General features: G+C 45.6%; 4 protein-coding genes across 4 annotated transcripts in view; 2 read left to right on the forward strand and 2 right to left on the reverse strand.

Annotated features, from left to right (window-relative positions):
- The window catches only part of LOC126567958 (MOXD1 homolog 2-like), a 507,834-nt gene that overhangs the window by 244,533 nt on the left and 243,262 nt on the right, over nucleotides 1-20,039 (reverse strand). The window lies entirely within an intron of this gene.
- Nucleotides 1-20,039, forward strand: part of LOC126568598 (probable salivary secreted peptide) — a 380,437-nt gene that overhangs the window by 44,764 nt on the left and 315,634 nt on the right. The window lies entirely within an intron of this gene.
- LOC126568323 (uncharacterized) lies at nucleotides 5,616-6,665 on the reverse strand. The gene has a single exon (XM_050224783.1). The coding sequence runs from the start codon at nucleotides 6,663-6,665 to the stop codon at nucleotides 5,616-5,618; it is 1,050 nt and encodes a 349-aa protein (XP_050080740.1).
- LOC126567758 (collagen alpha-1(I) chain-like) lies at nucleotides 10,763-15,993 on the forward strand. Its single transcript, XM_050224039.1, has 6 exons — nucleotides 10,763-11,135; nucleotides 11,324-12,222; nucleotides 12,306-12,404; nucleotides 12,467-13,591; nucleotides 13,656-14,195; nucleotides 14,266-15,993. Exons 1-6 carry the CDS (start codon nucleotides 10,844-10,846, stop codon nucleotides 15,991-15,993), a joined length of 4,683 nt encoding a protein of 1,560 aa, XP_050079996.1. The 5' UTR covers nucleotides 10,763-10,843.

Here is a 20,039-nt window from a genome sequence, read left to right on the forward strand (position 1 = left end):
CCTCACCCAGTTATTGAGGAAAAACCAAAACATTCCCGTGGAAAATCGACGATAACTCGGTCATTCCTGGTCCGATCTTGGCATGCGGCATACCGTTGGGTGGGTCTTTGGGCCGCGCACCTTTTTGAGGAACACCACAACCCGATCCAACCACCCTCTCACCCAGTTATTGAGGAAAAACCAAAACATTCCCGTGGAAAATCGACGATAACTCGGTCATTCCTGGTCCGATCTTGGCATGCGGCATACCGTTGGATAGGTATTTGGGCCGCGCACTTTTTTGTGGAACACCACAACCCGATCCAACCACCCCCTCACCCAGTTATTGAGGAAAAACCAAAACATTCCCGTGGAAAATCGACGATAACTCGGTCATTCCTGGTCCGATCTTGGCATACGGCATACCGTTGGATGGGTCTTTGAGCCGTCCACCTTTTTGTGGAACACCACAACCCGATCCCTCCACCTCTCGCCCAGTTATTGAGGAAAACCAAAGCATTTACGTAGAAAATCAGTGATAACTCACTCAGTTTTTGTCCGATCGAAGTGTGCAGATTTGATCCCCGGTCTTGCCGAGTAAAGTCAGAGCCGTTGTTTCCTCTACCACCGGAATGTCCCTTTTGCTTGTAACCTTTGTTACAAGCAAAAGCTTTGTTTGTTTATTTCCTTACTGTACGTCAATAAACTATCGCAACACAACGTTTCCAAACAATAAACTAATATTAGCTGAAAAATAGAAACATTGTCTGTTTTATTTGGAAGGACTTTCATTATCATGTATCCTATCGCCGCTGACTTCCACGAGATTTAAAATAAAAATGTGTACTGACTAATCCAAGAGGAGTTTTGTTGTAACTCCTCGCGTCTAGAATCAAATACTTGAACAAACAAACTCTTATTGCTAGTTAAAACACATTTTGGAAAATCATCATGTAATATGCCAAAAGCTACACCCCACGCTTAACGTCATCTAAACGCGAAATGCGTGTGTGGGTATGCCCGATGAATCCGAAACATAAACTCATGACGCTTGCCCGAAACTTAATGAGCATACTTGCACGAGGCTGCCACTGGAAGGGAGAAATCATTTACACGCTAACATAACCCTCTGTACTTCGGCGCCTCTATAAACAAATCTTGCACTCCATTTAAAACAAAAAAGTACCCCGGAAAGACAGTTTTTGCTATGCCTGAAGGATGGAATGTTATACATATTTTTTTTATAAAAATGGCCCGTCAGACAATCGAGTCAAAATCTCATCAGCTCACTCAATGTCAACACCTCGCGGTGATGGTCTTCCTGTGCAGCCCAACCCCCCCCCCCTCCCCCCCCACACTGTCACCGTGCCCAGCGCTTTCTCTAATGTTCCAAGAACGATCTGCTTTTAATTACATTGAAAACTTTCCAATGTAGAATGGTGCCGGTTTGGGTAAACATACACACGTTTTTCATATGTTGTACCGTGCGTGGCCCGCGGGAGAAAGGCGTGCGAACACAATACACATCATCACAGGCAGCACGGAGAGTTGGCACACGGTGTCACCATCACCCATTAGCATGCTTACGCTCGCTCCCATCCACGCTGCTGCCAAAAGTTCTCCCGTTTTTCACTGTGACATTATGCACACGCCTGACACGGTACACGTGGGGTGTGGGGCACCAGATGAAATTTAGACAACGCTTGTCAACGTGGGTTCGTTGGTTGGTTGGTTGCGTTTGTGTCGGCTATTAGTGAAAATCGCTCCGAGGCACAAATTTGGCGCGTTTTGGGTGGCGTTCCTTGTATTTTTTTGTTTGTTTGCTTGTGTTTACATCCTACCCAAAAACCCGAAACCACGGGCACGGGTGTAAAGTGTTCCCACTGTTTGATTCTTTGGCGAATATTTGTTGCGAAGAATTTTGGAACCCACAGTTGTGCTAAAGGACTCGTGGCATGGTAGTCGGAGTTGACACATAGTTGGATGCTGATGCTGCTCCTGCGGTTGAAGAAACTATGCATCGCTTTAGTTGCATTCTGGCATCCGAAAATGGTAGAATACTATCTATCTGGGTTGGGCATGGATTGGTAGTTCGTCGTTCCTTCGCGCTCTGTAAACGTGAGTCGGGTTTTTTTTTCGAGGTCAAAAGCATCTTGCACAGCAAATGATATGCAGCATGTGCTTTGAAAATTGTGACCGAATCTGTTTCTGCATTTTCGTTCAACGGGGTGCCATTCCCCCACAAACGTTGACATGCAGGTGCATCGTTCAACTGGCTGTTAATGTGGGACCATTATTTGACGGTGCTTACTAATGTATGACTTCGTCTTTGGTGGAAAGTTGTCTACAGCTTCACGGCATGGATGTCTGTTACTAGGGTTGTATGGTGCTTAAGACAGCTTGTCTGTGTGCTTTTACGTTTGAAAGCTGAAGATTCAGCAATAGCAGAATTAAATAGAGCCAAGATGTTCCTTTAGTTGGAAGAATATGTACTTCTGATGCAATTTTGCTTATTCTGCCTTCAATTAACAACTATCACTTGTGGTGCGACAGTGAAGAAAATAATGTAAAAGATCAAACCTAGTTTCGGAAAATGTTACGATTCCCTTCTTTCAGATTTCTTTTCCAAGCAGAGATGCATTCACAGCGGAGCAGAGAATAATCTTCCCTTCATGCACCTCAACTTATGAACTGCATTTTTAACATCACTAAAACAGTTGCACTTCTGATGCTGAAGAAGTCACTATCCTTGCTGCAATACTGATAATGAAATTGATCATACAGTGCTGGACAAAATAAACCATACGCGCAAAGTAAAAATGCTATTTGAAGAGTATTTTCTTTATTTTTTCTATAAAACCCGTGATTCATTTGTTAGAATTATAGTTTTTTCATTAAGGTTTTAACTATTGCCATGAAAAATATTAAAAATAGTTTTACATGCATACAAGAAGTTGTTATTGCCAACAGTTGGGTTTTAAGCATGGACAACATAATTATTTTTCTTTTTCTTTTTATTTTTCTTTTTCTTTTTCTTATTATTCTTCTTCTTCTTCTTGGCTTAACGACCTCTTAAAGGTCATGCCGGCCATCGAAATGGCTTTCTAGACTGCCGATACCACGTAGTTGGTTAGTCAGGCCTCAACTACGGGGGGACAGTCCGGATGGGATTTGAACTCCGGTCCTGCCGTTTGAAGACCGGCGCCGCTGTCGCCTATACCACCGGGCCGCCCCTTAATCATACATTCAATAAATAAATAAAATAAATCACACTTAATCACACTATAAAAATCATAATCAATATTCCATCACTCAAAATAAATCATACACTTAATAAAAAAATTTCTTGCCGTAATAATAAACTAACGTTCTGACAGCACTGTAAAACTACCAGCCCTGTGGCTTATTTGAGAGTTCTTTCAGTGGAAAGCTATTGGATCAAAATATTGCGTCATATGAAAAGTGTAAAATGTCAGGAAAACAAATTTCGCTCGATGTGTGAAATCTGGTTACAAGCGATCGCAAAAAAAGGAATTGATTTCCAGAAAATTGCTGAAAAGTATTCCATTTCTATTGGAAAAAAACACGAAAACATTAAAAGTGTGAGCAACTAATCTGGACAAGAACCTCATCGCGTAACCCATCCCGTCGTGATGATGCGAGAATAATTCGGATGGCGAAGCGAAACCCAAAAGTTGTCTACCAGGGAAATTAAGGATACGATGAATCTGGATGTCAACCGCTGTATTATACGCCGGCGCCTCAACGAGAGTGGTTTGAAGAGTTGTTTGGCATCGAAGCGCCCTATACATGCAAAACAAACGGAAGTGAATGGAATTTGCCAAAAAGTACGCCGGAATGTTCATAGACTTTTTGGAAAAGCGTTTTGTGGAGCGATGAGAACAAGTATGGACAGCTGTATGGACCAAAACGCTGATCAAGGGTCTGGCGCAGATCCGGTGACGCACTAAGGAACATTCAGAAGACGGTAAGCATGTAGGGGAGTGGGGGGGGGGGGGGGGGGACATTATGATTTGGGGATCGTTTGCGTGGTCTGGAGTCGGAAGTTTGGTGAATATCAAGGGTATTTTGACCGAAAATGTATATATTAACTTGTTGAATGAACATTTGGAGGTTTCACTATTGAAAACTGGCCTAGAAACAAATTACATTTTTAAAAAAGACAACGACCCCAAAAATACGGTCATAAAACAACTGCGTTCTTCAAATCTAATCAAATTAAAGTGCTCGAATGGCCTCTCCAATCTCCCGACTTGAATGCGATAGAGAATTTGTCGTGTTAGTTGGACGATAAATTGGGCAAAACATCGATCTCCAACAAAGACGACTATTTTGATGTCTAAGACTAAGGCTGAAGATTAAGGGTGGCCATACCAAATATTAAGGGTTCAAAAATAAAAGAAGATATTTGATATAAGCATAACTTGTGAATAAGAAATCTGGTGTATGATTTTTTTTGTCCTTGCCGATTCTCATCGTTTCCTGAAAGATAGCGTATATTTAGATAGTCATGCGTAATTCTAATAACTTCACTTCTACAACATTATTGCCTGATAATAGAGCAACAACTTTTCTAAAGATAGCATTGTTGTAACTATTACATTGAAGGAAATATTGAGCTTGTAGAAAGAATAGTTAAAGCGTATGAATTATTTTCTCCAGTACTGTATATGACAAAAAGGTTGCCTCATGCTAGGGTTCAACAATATTTACTTTAAGCAGCAACTGACGGACGGAACCTAGAATTTTTAAACGCGAAAAACTAATGATAATTTTATCACATGCTTAACACAGAATTTACGTAAAAGACACACCAATCATTACGACCTTACAGTGTGTACTTGCAAATATCAACATCTTGGATCAAAAGGTGAAAATATTTTGTTTGTTTAAATTAAACGCCACTCTTGTGCTTGTTCTTTACAAACCATTTCGTGACACATAATTAGGGAACTTGTGTCATCAGTAGTATTTGATCAATTATTCACATCGTGTTGTTTTGTGATTTCAAGATAAGCATTCGCTTTCATCATGTTGTTATCAGCTATGAAGCTATGTTTGCTGTTGTTATGACATTGTTACATTCCCAGTATTAATGAAAGAATCATTCAAAAATCATACCATAAAACGTATAGTTCTGTCTATTTAGAATACTAAAACAAACCGTTAAAAGAATGGTTCCAAGCTAAAGCATTCGCTATAAAACTTTTATCATCTAGACACTTCCCCAAAATGTCAAGCTATAATACCTGATTGCATATGATCGTACTATCGTAAATAGAGTTAAATTATGTATGCTGATAAATTCGTCATCAACTATCGTCATAAAGTATGATTGGCGTTTAAATGTAATCACAATTTAAGCATGATTAACTGGATTTAAATTTACTAGAAACTCTCAATGCAAATAACAAGCTATTATATATTTTCATAAGTGTTAACCACTTCCTAAGAAACCTCCACCAACGTGGCTATTCTCTATTAGAGTTTTCAAGAAACGTGAGGTTAAATGTATGCAAAAGCTTCCCAATAGAAGTCCAATAAAATATATTTTCCCACCTAGACGACGGCCCACGCACATCTAAGTATTTCGAAACTCACTGTCACGCTACTCTTTATCCGAAAAGTTGACACTCTTTCCCATTGCCAGGCAAACAGAAGCTAAATGCTTCATAGTAGATGTAACCTGGACTGCAGGTACGTTCGCTGTAGACCTCTCCCGTGCATTCCAAGAATTTAAGACAACCGTCCGCGTTGCCTGCCCGCTTACCAGCAGACGTGCAAGGGTCGCCAGCACGTGGACCAGCGGACGGTGCTTGTTGCGTAGTAGTTGTCTCCACATCCGTGTTGGTTGTTGTACGATTCGTGACTTCACCATCGGTTGTATCATACTCCACAGTGGTTTCTCCAGACTCTCCTGAACCGGAAGTAGTTGTATACCACCCGTCCGTAGTACTATCAGACACTGCAGCTTTGGAAGAAGTTGTATACCACGCCCCAGTAGTTGTGTCGTACTCGACGGTGGTTGCTTCAGCCGTGAAAGATTCAGTAGGAGTTTCAGTATATCCCGCGGTAGTTGTTTCTGGTAGCACTAAATCTTTGTAACATTTTTCTTGTGCGTAGTTACAGCTCTTGGATAATGTGTTTGGTGAGTAATAGCAGGACCCCCTGAGTCTACGGTTTTCACACCAAATCATAGCATTTAGGCACAACTTTGACGGCAACACTACCGTTCCAGCGTAATCTTTACAGAAGGCGTCCGTTCGTTCCACATGTTTGGCATGCGAACAAGCGGTCCTGTTACCGCATGCTGCGACAGGAAAAATGGGATTTTCCGGATCGGGATCAATTGCGCTTTGCACTAGATCTGCGTAACAGTTATCTTTTGCGTAATCACAATTATTCCGTAGCTGGTTAACCGAGTACAAGCATCCCGTAGAATGGCTAGGGCCGTCACACAAAATCATACCGTTTACGCACAGCTTCGAAGGAACCTCCACCTTGCCAGTAAACTGTTTACAAAACTCGTCCGGTTTTTCCATGTATGTCATGTTAAAACAAGCCGTTCGGTTGCCGCAGTACTCGAGAGGAAACATTGGATTATCTATGGTTTGACCGGCAACCATCACCGTGAACACTATTAGTAGCAACGCCGATTGTTCCATTCTGCAGATGTTAAACGATTTGGCGACTAACTTTTACGATAACCTTGCTCAAGCGGATGTCGCGCCTTTTTATACCAGTTCCAAACTCACATACAGCAATTGCCCGAGCCATGGATCGAGACACATAATGAGGGTTGGCTAGATTTTGCTTTACGACGCTCATAATTGATTTGATAAAGAATGGTTCGCGGAGGGAAAGAGAGTCAACTACATTCAACGCTTTTGACAATTTTGAGGGCCACACAGGCGGCATCATAATGCTTTGAGGGGAGTTTTGTGAGGGACGCTGTCTTTTTTTTTAAATCAAGTTTGCTCGTTTGGTAAGACATCAAAGAGAGTTGCATATGTTAATATTTGCAATACAATCTCAAGGTTTTTTTTTTCTATGGTAATTTCCCCGTATAAAGTAAATCAATGTTCTATTTGGTTTAGTGACCTTTTGGGTCACAATGACGAACGAAAGGCTTAATCTAGTTTAGACTGTATGATACCACGTAGATGAATAATCAGTCTTTATTACGGGCTAACGGCATGGATTTGAGCCCAGGTCCTGCTGTGTGAAGGTGGACGTCACTGTCACCAATTGATTCCACTAACTTTCAGCCTGTAAGACTTCAGGGGCACACAAATGAACAGATGTGCAGTCAAAACTGGGCATCATTATTGTTTATGGGCTTTATAAACGCTATCATTTTGCGTTTAGCTACACACGCTAGTGAATGAAATAAATGTGTCGTTTTTGTATATGTGTGCATACCATGTGCGAATTATTGTACAACATTGAGATATCATTTCATTCACTGCCTAATTTCGGCCTAGTCTAATGATATCGAGCATGAATCCGGCATGGCAGCACTTAATAAAGTATCTGCCAGCGAGATTGTGCGACTGTTTTAAAAACTAAGTCACTGAACGAAAGAAAGATCTCGTCAAGGGCTGATAATGGCCTCCTCAAAGCCATACAGTTTTATGAGTTTTTTAATCGAAATTGTGAAAAAAGCTACGATTACTGTATGACAATCAAAAGTCTACGAAAGATTGAAATACATTAGGATCAATACAAACTCAAAGAGCCCACACAGACAAATGGCCACTCTGAATTTAATGATAAACTTAGACATTACATTAGATAACTCAACGATAACTTCAACTCTGTCATAATGCATCAGCATAATTTTACTAGAGGCATGTACTTAGAATTATATGGAACCTTCTAAACATGAAGAGAAGCAGTGAATTGATCGATTTTACAGGTTAATAGCAGTGACAATTGTTTATCATAAGGCAGGAGTTCGTAACGAATCTTATCGTGTAAATTGTGAAAAAAGATCAGTTTTGTGCAAAAAAACAATGCCAAAAACCTTTGCTTTTAGCTTGTAATAAGTGAATAAGTTTTGAGAGTCATCTTTTCTCTGCTTCCGTACACCTGCCATAGACTGGCAACTTAAAAGCTCTCTCCGGGGAACCGGAAAAAACAGCCACATCGCCAATAGTACCTTTACTCACTTAATTCAGACTAAATGCAAACATTTTCATCATATCTTTACAGACGGCTTCGTTCATCTGGACTCAGCCGGCTGTGGGATCCACTCCACCACGTACAACTGCGTAATCAAACTTCCTAATCACACCTCCTAATCTTTTCCGCCGAAGCAATAGCAATTCAACTAGCCGCCGACGAAGGACTACAGACCGACCGACCGACCGAACGTCATCTTCAGTGACAATGTCAGTGTCCTGGCTGCCCTTGAACACGGCACCTCCAAAGACCCCCACATCCAGCTCCTAGACTCCATACCTGCATCCCCGACATTCGTTTTCTGTTGGATTCCGGGTCATTCCGGAATCAACGGAAACGAGAAAGCCGACTAACTTGACAAAACTATGGTCGGCTCCGTCCTGACGAACCATACAACACCCTTTCACGCCGTGATCCGCTTCACCAACACCATCATCTCCCAACACTGGAACTCACCATGGCACAACGTAGACCTCAGCAAAAAACTCCGTCCCATCAAACACAACACCGCTTCATGGGAAGATATCGAATCCAGCCACATCCAACGAGTCCTTTCCCGCCTTCGTATAGGTCATACCCGCCTTACGCACTCCTACCACATCACCGTCCGCCACATCCTCACCGATTACCATGGATACACGACACTTATTTCCACAAAGAAATTAAAGCAATAGTTTTAACTTATACGATACCATATGCCATAATAGTTTCCATAGTTTTATAGGCAATAGTTTTCCATAATATTTAAGCCACACATACGATAGTTTTGTATTACATTAAACCATTTTTTTTTTATACAGTAGAGAGGCGAATGTAATCTCTAAGACTCAAAGCCTCTATAAATAAACGAAAAAAAAAAAATCTTTTCTCTGCCACGGAACATCCGCCTCTGCAAATCCATCTTTCTTCTTATTCTTGGCTTAATGACCCCTAAGGTCACGCCGGCTATCGAATGGCCGATACCACGATTGGATAGTCAGCCTCGTCTGTCCGTGTTCCGTGAGCTTTAGCATTTCCATTTGATATTTTTTATCTAAAAAAATGATCCGCAGGATTGGAGCTATTTAAGTATTGCTAGTTCATAACAAATTTGACCATAAAGAAGAAACATATTTGACAAGGTAATGAGTTTTAATAATTTCTGGAGAGTTAAAGCTACTCTTCAAAATGGGGAATTAAGAAATAACAGTATAACATGACCAAACTGAGCATAACCCATTCATAATTCAAGTCAATGGTAGTCCGAAATGCGGTAAGGCACAAGAAGATCATTAACTAATATCGAACATAATTAAAATAGGAAAAATTCATCCCATTCCCTAACATATTAATATGTATATTTGTCAACACAATCTTTACACACTTTAACACATCGCACCGTATTGATGGATCGTATGTAAATAGCAATCAATAGCACCATCTTGTGCGATCTTCATCGTATTTCACCCACTGACCGTCGAACCGTACAATGTCATACATACCGACCGAGCAATTAGAATTAATCGCTTCCTTTACACACTCCTTAACCTACACACCGTACCTACATCCCTCTCTCCCTCGTTGGCCGATCTCCCTATTGGTTGTGCTCAAATTATGATTTCATTCTTGCACCCATGTTCTAACGTGAACTAGAAAACCATCTGCATTGCAAGACCAATGTGCTGCGTCTAAGTGCTGCTGCTGCTGTGTGTGAGTGCGCACTCCGACGGCACTCTCTTGTTAAAGTAATTAAAATGCGTTCTTGGATCGGCCACGTTTCTTCACAAAGGGTTCCAAGTGTCACAAACAACACTACAGGAAGATCTCTTCTCTGCCATATGTTTGGTCAGCGATCATACGGTGGGAAGATCGCCTTCGGGACTGATCGCGTGAGTATAAAAAGATCTCCAAATTCGGCCAAAAGTTCAGTTGTTCGGGTGGTGTTATCATGTGCAGACTGGAAGCTGGTCCCACCCCAAGTGCTTAAGTGTCGTGAAGAAAGTGTGTGAGGAATCTGTGACTATAGCGGTGCGGTTTGTAGTGCGGTGGTTGCCCCGCTGAGTGTTCCTGGTGGGACTTACTCTGAAGTAAGTTTGGTGGTTTAAGTGAAGATATAGTATGTGTTCAAGGACTTCCTGCATGCGATCGTTTGCAAAAATCTCCCCTAAGTGTGCCTAACAAGAAGTTTTGTGAGTGTTGCTGTTTTTTTTAAGTCCCCAAGGTTCTAAGTTCTATTTCGGTGGGTGATTTTATCGTCAGCAGTATCAAGTCACCAAGTGCTCAGAGTAGCTGATAGCACGACAACCGACAATGTGTGGATGATGTGAAATTGAAATTAGACCACGCGACCACGCGGTGCAGTGAACCAAATTGATAGTGATTCAAAAATTGGGTCCTAAACAGCCGTCCAAAATTCTTGGGACGTATTCTTATCAGTGCTGGGGAAGTGTTGAAGCTGCCTGGGAGGCTGAAGTTTCAGCTACTGCACACGCGGTCATTCGATTTAGTACAGTGGCACACTTGTGAACGTGCGGTTCAGTTGAGATTTGTCTGTTAATTTAGTGCTTCGTGTTTTCTACCCATTTCCTACCAGGATATCCGAAAGGAGGTTAGCACAGCCATGTGCTAAGGGACGGTCCTTCAAAACCCGAAAGGAGGATAAGCCCACACACACACCATCATGAAGTTCCGTCTCGGAAGTCCGCTACTTCTGGCGGTGTTCCTTATCATAGTGCTAGTTGCGGATCAGATACGTTGCGATGATGAACCGGCAACGGAGTCGGTCAAACCGGTGAAACGAAAGTCCAAAAAGAGTAAAGCAAAAAAGCTAGCTACGAAAAACCTTAAAAAAGTGCGCCCCGATCGTCCACAGGCTGATCGACCGCAGGCACAAGCACCAGAATACGACTCGGCGTACGACTATGGGGATAACTACGACTACGGTACTGATCCCGATTATGACGGTGAGAGTGGTAAGTGTTCATGCAATATCTCTGCACGTAAATGAACATCATCTGTTGCCTCACTTAATGAGATGTATGCTCGATCAATTAAATTCGAAGATCACTTTGCCAGCTGTGCGTTATGATGACCAGTGGGTGGGTGATCTGCATACACAGATTAGCGGTATGATGTAATGATTTTGCGGTTTAACTTTCAGCGAGTGCTCGCAGTCCAGACGCTAGCTTCCGGCAGCCAGATGACGAAATCCCACGCGTTTCGACGACAACGACCACCACCACTACCCGTGCACCCGAACCAGAATCGATCGTACAACCGTTCACGTGCTATCACGAAGGCAAGTGGTATCGGGAAGGGGAAGTGTTCCAATCTGGCTATCAGGGTTGTGCCACGTGCCGCTGTCGCAATGGGTCGATACAGTGCGACGAAGCCGACTGTCCACGAAACATTCCGACCACAACAACCACAACCACTACGACGACCACCACCACAGAAAAGCCAGAGTTTGATGCATCGGCCGTGGGCAATCGTCTACCGGCAGCTCCATCCGGCGAGCCAGGAATCCCGGGAGAAGCAGGCCAACCAGGTATTCCTGGCACTCCCGGTATACCTGGACCACCGGGTCCTCCCGGTCCAGCACCCGATCTAACGTTCTACACGCAACAGCTGCAAGAAACGATGGGAGGAGCGGATAAAGGTCCCGGTCCAGAGAACTTCCAGTTCATGCAAGCCCAGGTCGGTCCGGTTGGTCCACGTGGTCCGCCCGGTCCAACCGGTGCTACGGGACCGCAAGGATTCCAAGGATCGCGCGGTGAACCGGGGGAAACGGGTCCGCCAGGTGTTGGTGGACCGCCAGGACCACGTGGACTTCCGGGCCCACCCGGCAAGGATGGGACCGCCGGAGATGATGGTGAAGTTGGACCACAGGGCCCTGTGGGTCTACCTGGTCCACGAGGATTACCGGGAATGCCCGGAGTGCCTGGCCTGAAAGGGCACCAGGGTCTGCCAGGGCCGGAAGGTATGAAAGGTGAAACAGGAGCGGTCGGTGAAAAGGGATCCGTGGGAGCTACTGGACCAGCAGGAGTTCCAGGAGCAGTTGTACGTAGAACTCCACTTTTAGATTAGAAACTTTTTGTAGCTCAAATTTGAGTGATAATTTATCGTCATTCTTCTATTTAAAGGGACCTGCGGGACCTCGCGGAGAACGAGGACGTGAAGGTCCGCCTGGACCGCCTGGATTGAGAGGCATTGATGGAATTGCTGGACCTCCTGGACCACCGGTATGGTAATTTTCTAACTTTTGATATAACTGAATTTAAAGTGAGCATTACTTGCACCATAGGGTCCCGTTGGTAAACAAGGCCCACCTGGTTTTCCCGGAAGCAATGGAGCGAAGGGAGACATGGGAGGGGCCGGTCCGAAGGGTAGCCAAGGTCCGCAAGGTCCCCGAGGTGAATCAGGTCGCCCAGGACAGCCGGGAGAACCAGGTCTCAATGGTCCACCCGGTAAGGATGGAGTCTCTGGAGAGAAAGGAAGTCCTGGATCGCCTGGAATTGCGGGTCCACCCGGGTTTCCCGGCCCTCGAGGTGCACCGGGTGCCAACGGAAGCCCTGGAGATGCTGGATCCAAAGGTGAACCGGGCCTACCGGGTGAGCGAGGTTACAAAGGAGAAGCAGGTATTAAGGGTGAAGCTGGCATTCCCGGACCTCGAGGTCTACCGGGAGCAGTCGGACCAGAAGGAAAGCGAGGCAAACGGGGCATGAAGGGACCGACTGGTCTTCCTGGACCACAGGGAGAACGCGGATTACCTGGATCTCCAGGACTGCCTGGTCCTGATGGGGCACAAGGTGTTAAGGGACAATCTGGAGATCGAGGTGCGATGGGACTTCAAGGTCCGAAGGGTTCGAGCGGCGATCCGGGACCACCGGGAGCACCAGGTATTCAAGGTTTGCGAGGACAACCGGGACGACCGGGTGCGCAGGGCAAGGCTGGTACACCTGGAGAGCGTGGATTGCCCGGCGCCGATGGTAAAGTAGGTGAGTCAGGACCGCAAGGATTACAAGGATTACCCGGGCCTATGGGATTGCCTGGTGACAAGGGATTCACGGGCGAGCCAGGAAAGGACGGTGATATTGGACCGCCTGGACCAGTTGGTCCACGAGGTGATGCCGGTAAGGATGGACCTCCAGGAATTTCTGGACCGCCGGGACCACCTGGAAACGACGGCGATAGAGGACCGCCGGGAACGCCCGGTCCTAGAGGATTCCAAGGCTTACCTGGAACACCGGGCAACCCGGGAGCGCAAGGAAAAGATGGGCAAAACGGACCACCCGGACCTACTGGACCTGCTGGGCAGCCAGGAATCCGCGGTGAAAGAGGCTTCCCTGGAGAAAGAGGACCGGTTGGAACGCCGGGAACGCCGGGTCTGCGGGGAGAACCAGGAGCACAAGGAAACGATGGACCACCGGTTGGTTATTTATGTTTTAATATTGTCAACAAAGTGTACAAAAACCATAATTGTCTTTCGTTAGGGATCTCCGGGACCTAACGGTATGAAAGGACATCAAGGAGCACCTGGTATGGTTGGTCTTCCTGGATTGCGTGGACCATCAGGACCGGCAGGCGATAAAGGAGAGCGTGGAAGCTCCGGTCCACCTGGACCAGAGGGACCAGCTGGACGCGTTGGAGAACGGGGTCTTCAGGGACCGTTGGGTCCTCCAGGACCTCCGGGAGAACCGGCTGAAAAGGGTGAACCAGGAACTCCAGGAATTCCTGGTGAACCAGGAGCACCTGGAGCGGTTGGCGAACGAGGTGCTGTTGGACCGCAAGGTCTGCAAGGATTCCCTGGACCACAGGGTTCCGTTGGAACTCCAGGAGCGAAGGGTGATCGCGGAAACATGGGCCTGAAAGGCGAACAAGGTAACTCTGGACTGCCAGGAGTACCAGGTGAGCCGGGGCCACAAGGTTTGATCGGCTTAACTGGATCAAAGGGAGCACGCGGTGAGCCTGGATTGCGTGGAGAAACGGGACCGATGGGAACACCGGGACGCCCTGGAGATCAAGGTCCAATTGTAAGTATAAGTTTCTTTTGTTGATTGAATAATATTAACCGCATAACACACACATAAACTTGCTCCACAGGGCCAAACAGGCAATCCAGGTGCACCGGGAACACCGGGCAGCCCAGGTCTGAAAGGAAATCCGGGAGATACTGGTCGTCCAGGGAACCCTGGACCTCCTGGTATGCCTGGACAGCAGGGTGCGGAAGGAATTAAGGGTGAAGCAGGCAGCGATGGACCTCCGGGAGCACCTGGCAATCAAGGTCCGCAAGGTGTACCAGGCGATCGAGGACTTCCCGGTCTTCCTGGTCCGAGCGGAGCACAGGGATTGCGAGGCATGCGTGGTGCTGCCGGTGAACCAGGTACGCCCGGCAAACCAGGCAACGACGGTCCACCGGGTACACCGGGACCACTCGGACCACCAGGACCTCCCGGACCGACGGGTGATACAGGACCGGAAGGCGCGCCTGGTAAGCAAGGCCCGCCCGGTATCGCAGGACGCACGGGTGACAAGGGACCGATTGGAAATCCTGGCACACAGGGCACACCTGGTGCACCAGGACTACCAGGACCGCCGGGACCACAGGGGCCTCTCGGCCAGACAGGTGAACGAGGTTTGCGAGGTGAAACCGGCCCTCAAGGTGTCGATGGTCCCCCAGGACCACGTGGCAAACCAGGTCCTCCCGGTTTGGAAGGCCCGAAAGGAGAGAACGGAGAACCAGGTCTCAAAGGTACCAAGGGTCATCGTGGACTTATCGGTCTGCAAGGTTTGCCCGGTCCGGCAGGCCCTCCAGGCGACAAGGGTAACGCAGGCAATGAAGGTCCCGCCGGTAAGCCTGGCGAGGCCGGTCCTCGTGGTCCGCCTGGACGAGATGGAAATCCGGGTCCTCAAGGAATGCTCGGTACGGCTGGTCCACGTGGTCCACCTGGAAACGATGGTAAAAATGGACAACCCGGCCAGCCTGGCCCTCCGGGTCCTCCAGGACCGCCGGGCGATGGAGTTGGATACGATGCTGCTGCACTCGCTGCTCTTCTCGGCCATGGTCAAATGAGCAACACGAAGGGTCCCGATCCGAACATGGGCGACGAGCCGATGAATCTGGGCCGAGTGTTCGAGCTGACCGACGAAGAACGCCAGAAGCTTGTTGAGAATGCGTACGAAAAGCTCAAGTCCGCCTTTGCTACCTTCAAAAATCCGGACGGTAAACAGACATCACCAGCAAAGACCTGCCGAGATCTGTTCGCTGCACATCCCGAGTTTACTTCCGGCCATTACTGGATTGATCCGAATGAAGGTGATGCACGAGACTCGATACTTGTGTACTGTGACGCAGACAAGAGGGCTTCTTGCATACTTCCGCAGCCTCTGCGTACCAAGGAGCTTTCGTACGATGGTGACGAACAGGAAGTTTGGCTGGGCGAGCTTAAGGACGGTATGAAGATCAGCTACAAATCGGACAGTAATCAGATCGGATTCCTTCAGCTACTCTCAGCAAGTGCCTCACAGAACATTACGTACCACTGTCGTAATAGTGTGGCCTACTACAATAAGGACAAGAATAGTTATCGACAGAGTCTGAAATTCCTCGCCTGGAACGATGCAGAACTAACGGCCCGAGGCCCACAGCGACTACGGTACGAAGCGCTTCAAGACGACTGCCAACATCGAACGGCGCACTACAGCCAATCGGTGCTGAGCTACAGTACCGACAAACCAATGCGGCTACCGATTATCGACATTGCGATTCGGGACGTGGGTGAGCAACATCAACAGTTCTGGATCGAGGTCGGAGCCGTGTGCTTCCAGTAGACGAAAGTTGAAGGAGTAATTGGTGGAGCGTAAGAGATGGCAGGGTTATGGGGAAAGCGGGTTATAGCAACAAACGAACGAGTGGTGATCCTGGTAATGAAGCGATTGTGATGACTATTTCCTTTAGGGAACAGGGATGTTGATTCCTCTTCGTACTTTACACTCTGCAGATAATGCAAAGATCAACCAAAACCGCGAAAGAACATGGCGGATTGATCTTTGCCTTATGTGCTGGAGTAAGAAATTGAGTGCGCGTGTATGTGTGTGTGTGTACAAAAAAAAACGAGCAATAAAATAATTTAATTGTAACTTGATTTTAACGAAGGATAAAGTGGTTGGTTAACATTTTTCTATTGATGACAGATAACACGAAACGAAATTTGAACAATTTTTGCACTCTTTCCATAACTCCATTCATTATTATTGTTTTGTTTTTTGAAAGTTTAACAAGTAAGTTTGCTTTTTTTAGTGTTCAAAATTACATTAATATTCAAAATAGAAATGAAATTTCATTTCAGCATAAGCCAACTGCTGTAAACAGATAGCACCGCTGTAACAAAGCTAACAAAAGCGACATCTACATTTGAGTTACAGAAGCATGAGCGAAATATTTCACAATAGTGAAACTTTTCACGGACACATACAAATTTGAACAACAGTTTTATGTAAAATTATTCGTTCGGAGAAATCATAAAAAGAAATTAATCACTAATTGTTGTTCATTTTTATTTAGTAAAGCAGGCTTATGAAACTAAATCGAATGGTCTTTGTCTTATCTGTGGGTTGTAGAATACAAAAGAAAGTCAAAACAAAAGAATCACTATGGTACCTCCTACTTTGATATCTAGCCTTCGTCACGCTTGTAGGAAATAGGATATTTAAATTTCTTAGTTTAAACATGTTTTTAACACATAAACCATATTTGTCATCCTTAACAACATTAAGAAGCTTATTATCATCGAAAGGTCTCGGCAGATGCGACAAGATAATTTGCAAATTGTGATGATTCCTCTGTAATTAAAGCAGAAGTGTGCCCATGCTATTAATCAATTGCTGCTTCATTTAGATCGCACGGTCATGGGTAGCTTCAGGGCGACATCTTCGTCCAATATCTAGACCTGGAGTCGTGTGATCGTGTGCCGGTATAAACCGGCGCAACATTGTACCGCTAGGAAACGGAAAATGCACGGAGGCATGAATGTGTAATGGAATTATAATTTATCATTACACACGAAACGGACAGTTATGGTACGGATTCCTGGGAACAGCGTCGTGCGCTACCCTTAAGGCTGATTGAGGACCCGGTCGAGATCCCGGCATGATGTCTCCCAATGTGCGTTGGTACATCATGAGAGAAGACGCTTAAAACCAAAGCTAGAAAAGTGTTACTGTGTAGTCGTCCCGGTGGGGTTCGGTGCTTCTGGATGTGACGGCGATTAATCTCGGATCAAACACGGGAAATGCAGATGCGCGGACGATCTTGCCTCGAACGACCTCACGCAACGTTGCCATCGGGGTGTCTCTGCTGTGTCTGTCTAATTATTATCTCCCACAGGTTTGCCATTGCCTTATTATCATTCCGATGATCGTTGGAGAGCTTGGAGAATCTAGTCTGGCGACTGGATAGGGATGTCAAGGGATTCTTGTTTCATGTTGTTCACCATGGTGTGTAGTTGGGGGTCTTAGTTTACTAAATGGTCATAACGTGGCTACTGAGCACACTAGACGATGAACACGGTCAAGATGCTGCAACAAGGTGCGATCCATGCAAAGTGTTTACAAATTGAGCAGGAAACGTGCGATCACTTCTTTACGCCACAACACATGGAAGGTGACACACTTAAGCAAGGCTTAAAGAGAAGGCGTCTACGATGATCAAAATCAGGAGTCTTATCTTGAATCAAACAATGGAAGAACGTTTCAGAAGAGACTTGGCCTTACATATCAGTTTATCGTGAAGCAACCACGAAGATTTTGTGAATGGATAGGTGGATAACTCAATACAAAGGATACCTAGAGGCTTATTTAAACCGAGATAAAAACTGGTCATGGGCATATTAGATGAGTTATTGATTTGTGTACTATTACTGCAAGGAAATTTTTAACTTTAAGAATAGTCATGCTTTAAAATCTCTTACAACATTTCACAAGATCCCCTCCCATCTCTTTGCAACCCAAATTCATTCCATCATGAAGACAGCTGTGCAAACAGTCGTGAACTGCCATTTAATGGCACCTGTTTCGATGCATGCCAGCATTACTGAAAGACCTCAAAAACTACAAGCAAAACCCCACCACAACCAGTCCAAACATTACCAAGCGTATCGCAATCATGAATCATACACATCCACTACAGTCAGTTCAATAACAAGGAGTTTGGGTCCAATGGTGTGTGACGCAGCCCTCGGCTGCCACGACGGATTCCACGTTCGCACACAGTAAGGTGCAAATGGGCATGTTTTTGTGTGGGCCGAAACATATCATCAAGATAGGCGGTGTGACCAGGCCTCTTAACCAGGGAGAGAACCAGATTACCAAACACATTCCACCAGTGTTTGCATTGGTCAGATTTATGCACACTGTGGCCAACTTCCAATGTGACTTCCTTGTACATGAGAAGTTTTGGGCTTTTGGGATGGTGAAGGTACACTTTCTGGAAAGGAATGTCTTGTCGGAGCTCCATTGCACCTGTTTGGATGAGGTTTTGCTTTGTTTGGCTGACACTTTGTTGTTAATCTGATCACACAAAGAACCAACTGCAGAAGCCTGAAGGAGGACATTGAAGAGCTTCCATCTACAATCCCAGTTCTATTGCCCTCCAAATCCAGCCTTATGGACCTATTTTCCTAATGGATGAACTTTGATACTTCTCAGACATCGGTGGCTTTCCCTTTAAGTAGTTGATATCATACAGAGAGTAATAGCAACGATAGTTATACAATTATGGGCTATTTTCGCTGAGGAAACGATTCAATTAATGCTTCACTCAATAATCCCATGGAAATTCCTATCGAATCCCTACATGGCTTGACTCATGCAGATTAGAAGACTTCCATCCATTTCCATCCAGACTATCATCTTCGTGTGTGTCTAAGCACCGCTCCAGGACGCCGACGATGATAAGCTAATTTTTATTATTACCCGCAATTACTATTTTTCAACTGTTAACGGACATAAAGTGAGGCTCGGAGCCAAGAGTTGTGGCACAGTTGAACATGAAACTGGTTGGAGCATTACTCACCGCAGCAGAAGCTCGATACTCGCTTCCGACCAATCCATTTTAGTGGTTTGTTTCGAGTCCGAACCATTCGATTCAATCAATTCGTACCAATTCCTTCATCTTGGTTCCGCGGCAGACAACTTCGCCACAGACGCTTGACAGTTTGGGAAGGTTTGACTCGGGCGATGCAATAAACGATCAACCAGAAGCACTCAGCACAACGACTGACGCAAAGTTTATGCATCCGAGTGACATAATAATTAGCGCCGCCGACCAAACGCGACCGACGGCGACATTCGGAACGACACGGACGATGATTGCGCTCACGATTTGCGCGAGATATCACACAGAAATGGGGTCGTTAATTATTGTAATTGTGTACTGTGTTTATACTCTCCGTCCCGAGCTTCCTGACTCACAATTAGCAAAAGCTTTACGATGCAACTGTGAAGCGTTGGTGCGCGTTGTGAAATAATTTGTTTTGGGAGCAACTATAATTTAAGGAAGGAATGTCCTCTCTTTATGTGTAACATACTTTATTAACCTAAATACTTACGCTCAAAATATGACTTCTGCACGATGCATGCAACACATACAAACGAGCGATAAAAAAGACATCGCGTGCCTTCGCCAGCAAATCGCCGATTGCGATTTCATTTCAATAATGGACTGTTTGTTTTATGAAACATCGAGCATGCAAGAGGGCCCGGTATCAAGCTGATCGGATCTCGGCTTCGGCTACTTGGAGGTATGGACGACCCGATCCAGCTCACTTCGCTCACTTTGGGGGGTCTTCCTGTGGACAGTGCTACTGGAAGACGTCCCA

The sequence above is a fragment of the Anopheles maculipalpis genome, chromosome 2RL (genome assembly GCF_943734695.1).
Source record: "Anopheles maculipalpis chromosome 2RL, idAnoMacuDA_375_x, whole genome shotgun sequence".
Lineage (NCBI taxonomy): Eukaryota > Metazoa > Arthropoda > Insecta > Diptera > Culicidae > Anopheles > Anopheles maculipalpis.

What these genes read in the sequence shown, in the direction of transcription:
- LOC126567758 (XM_050224039.1), top strand. Translation starts at nt 10,844, where the DNA reads ATGAAGTTCCGTCTCGGAAGTCCGCTACTTCTGGCGGTGTTCCTTATC. An exon ending in AAGGAAACGATGGACCACCG is followed by an intron (nt 13,592 to 13,655) that starts GTTGGTTATTTA and finishes GTCTTTCGTTAG; the next exon opens with GGATCTCCGGGACCTAACGG. An exon ending in CTGGAGATCAAGGTCCAATT is followed by an intron (nt 14,196 to 14,265) that starts GTAAGTATAAGT and finishes CTTGCTCCACAG; the next exon opens with GGCCAAACAGGCAATCCAGG.
- LOC126568323 (XM_050224783.1), bottom strand. Translation starts at nt 6,665, where the DNA reads ATGGAACAATCGGCGTTGCTACTAATAGTGTTCACGGTGATGGTTGCC.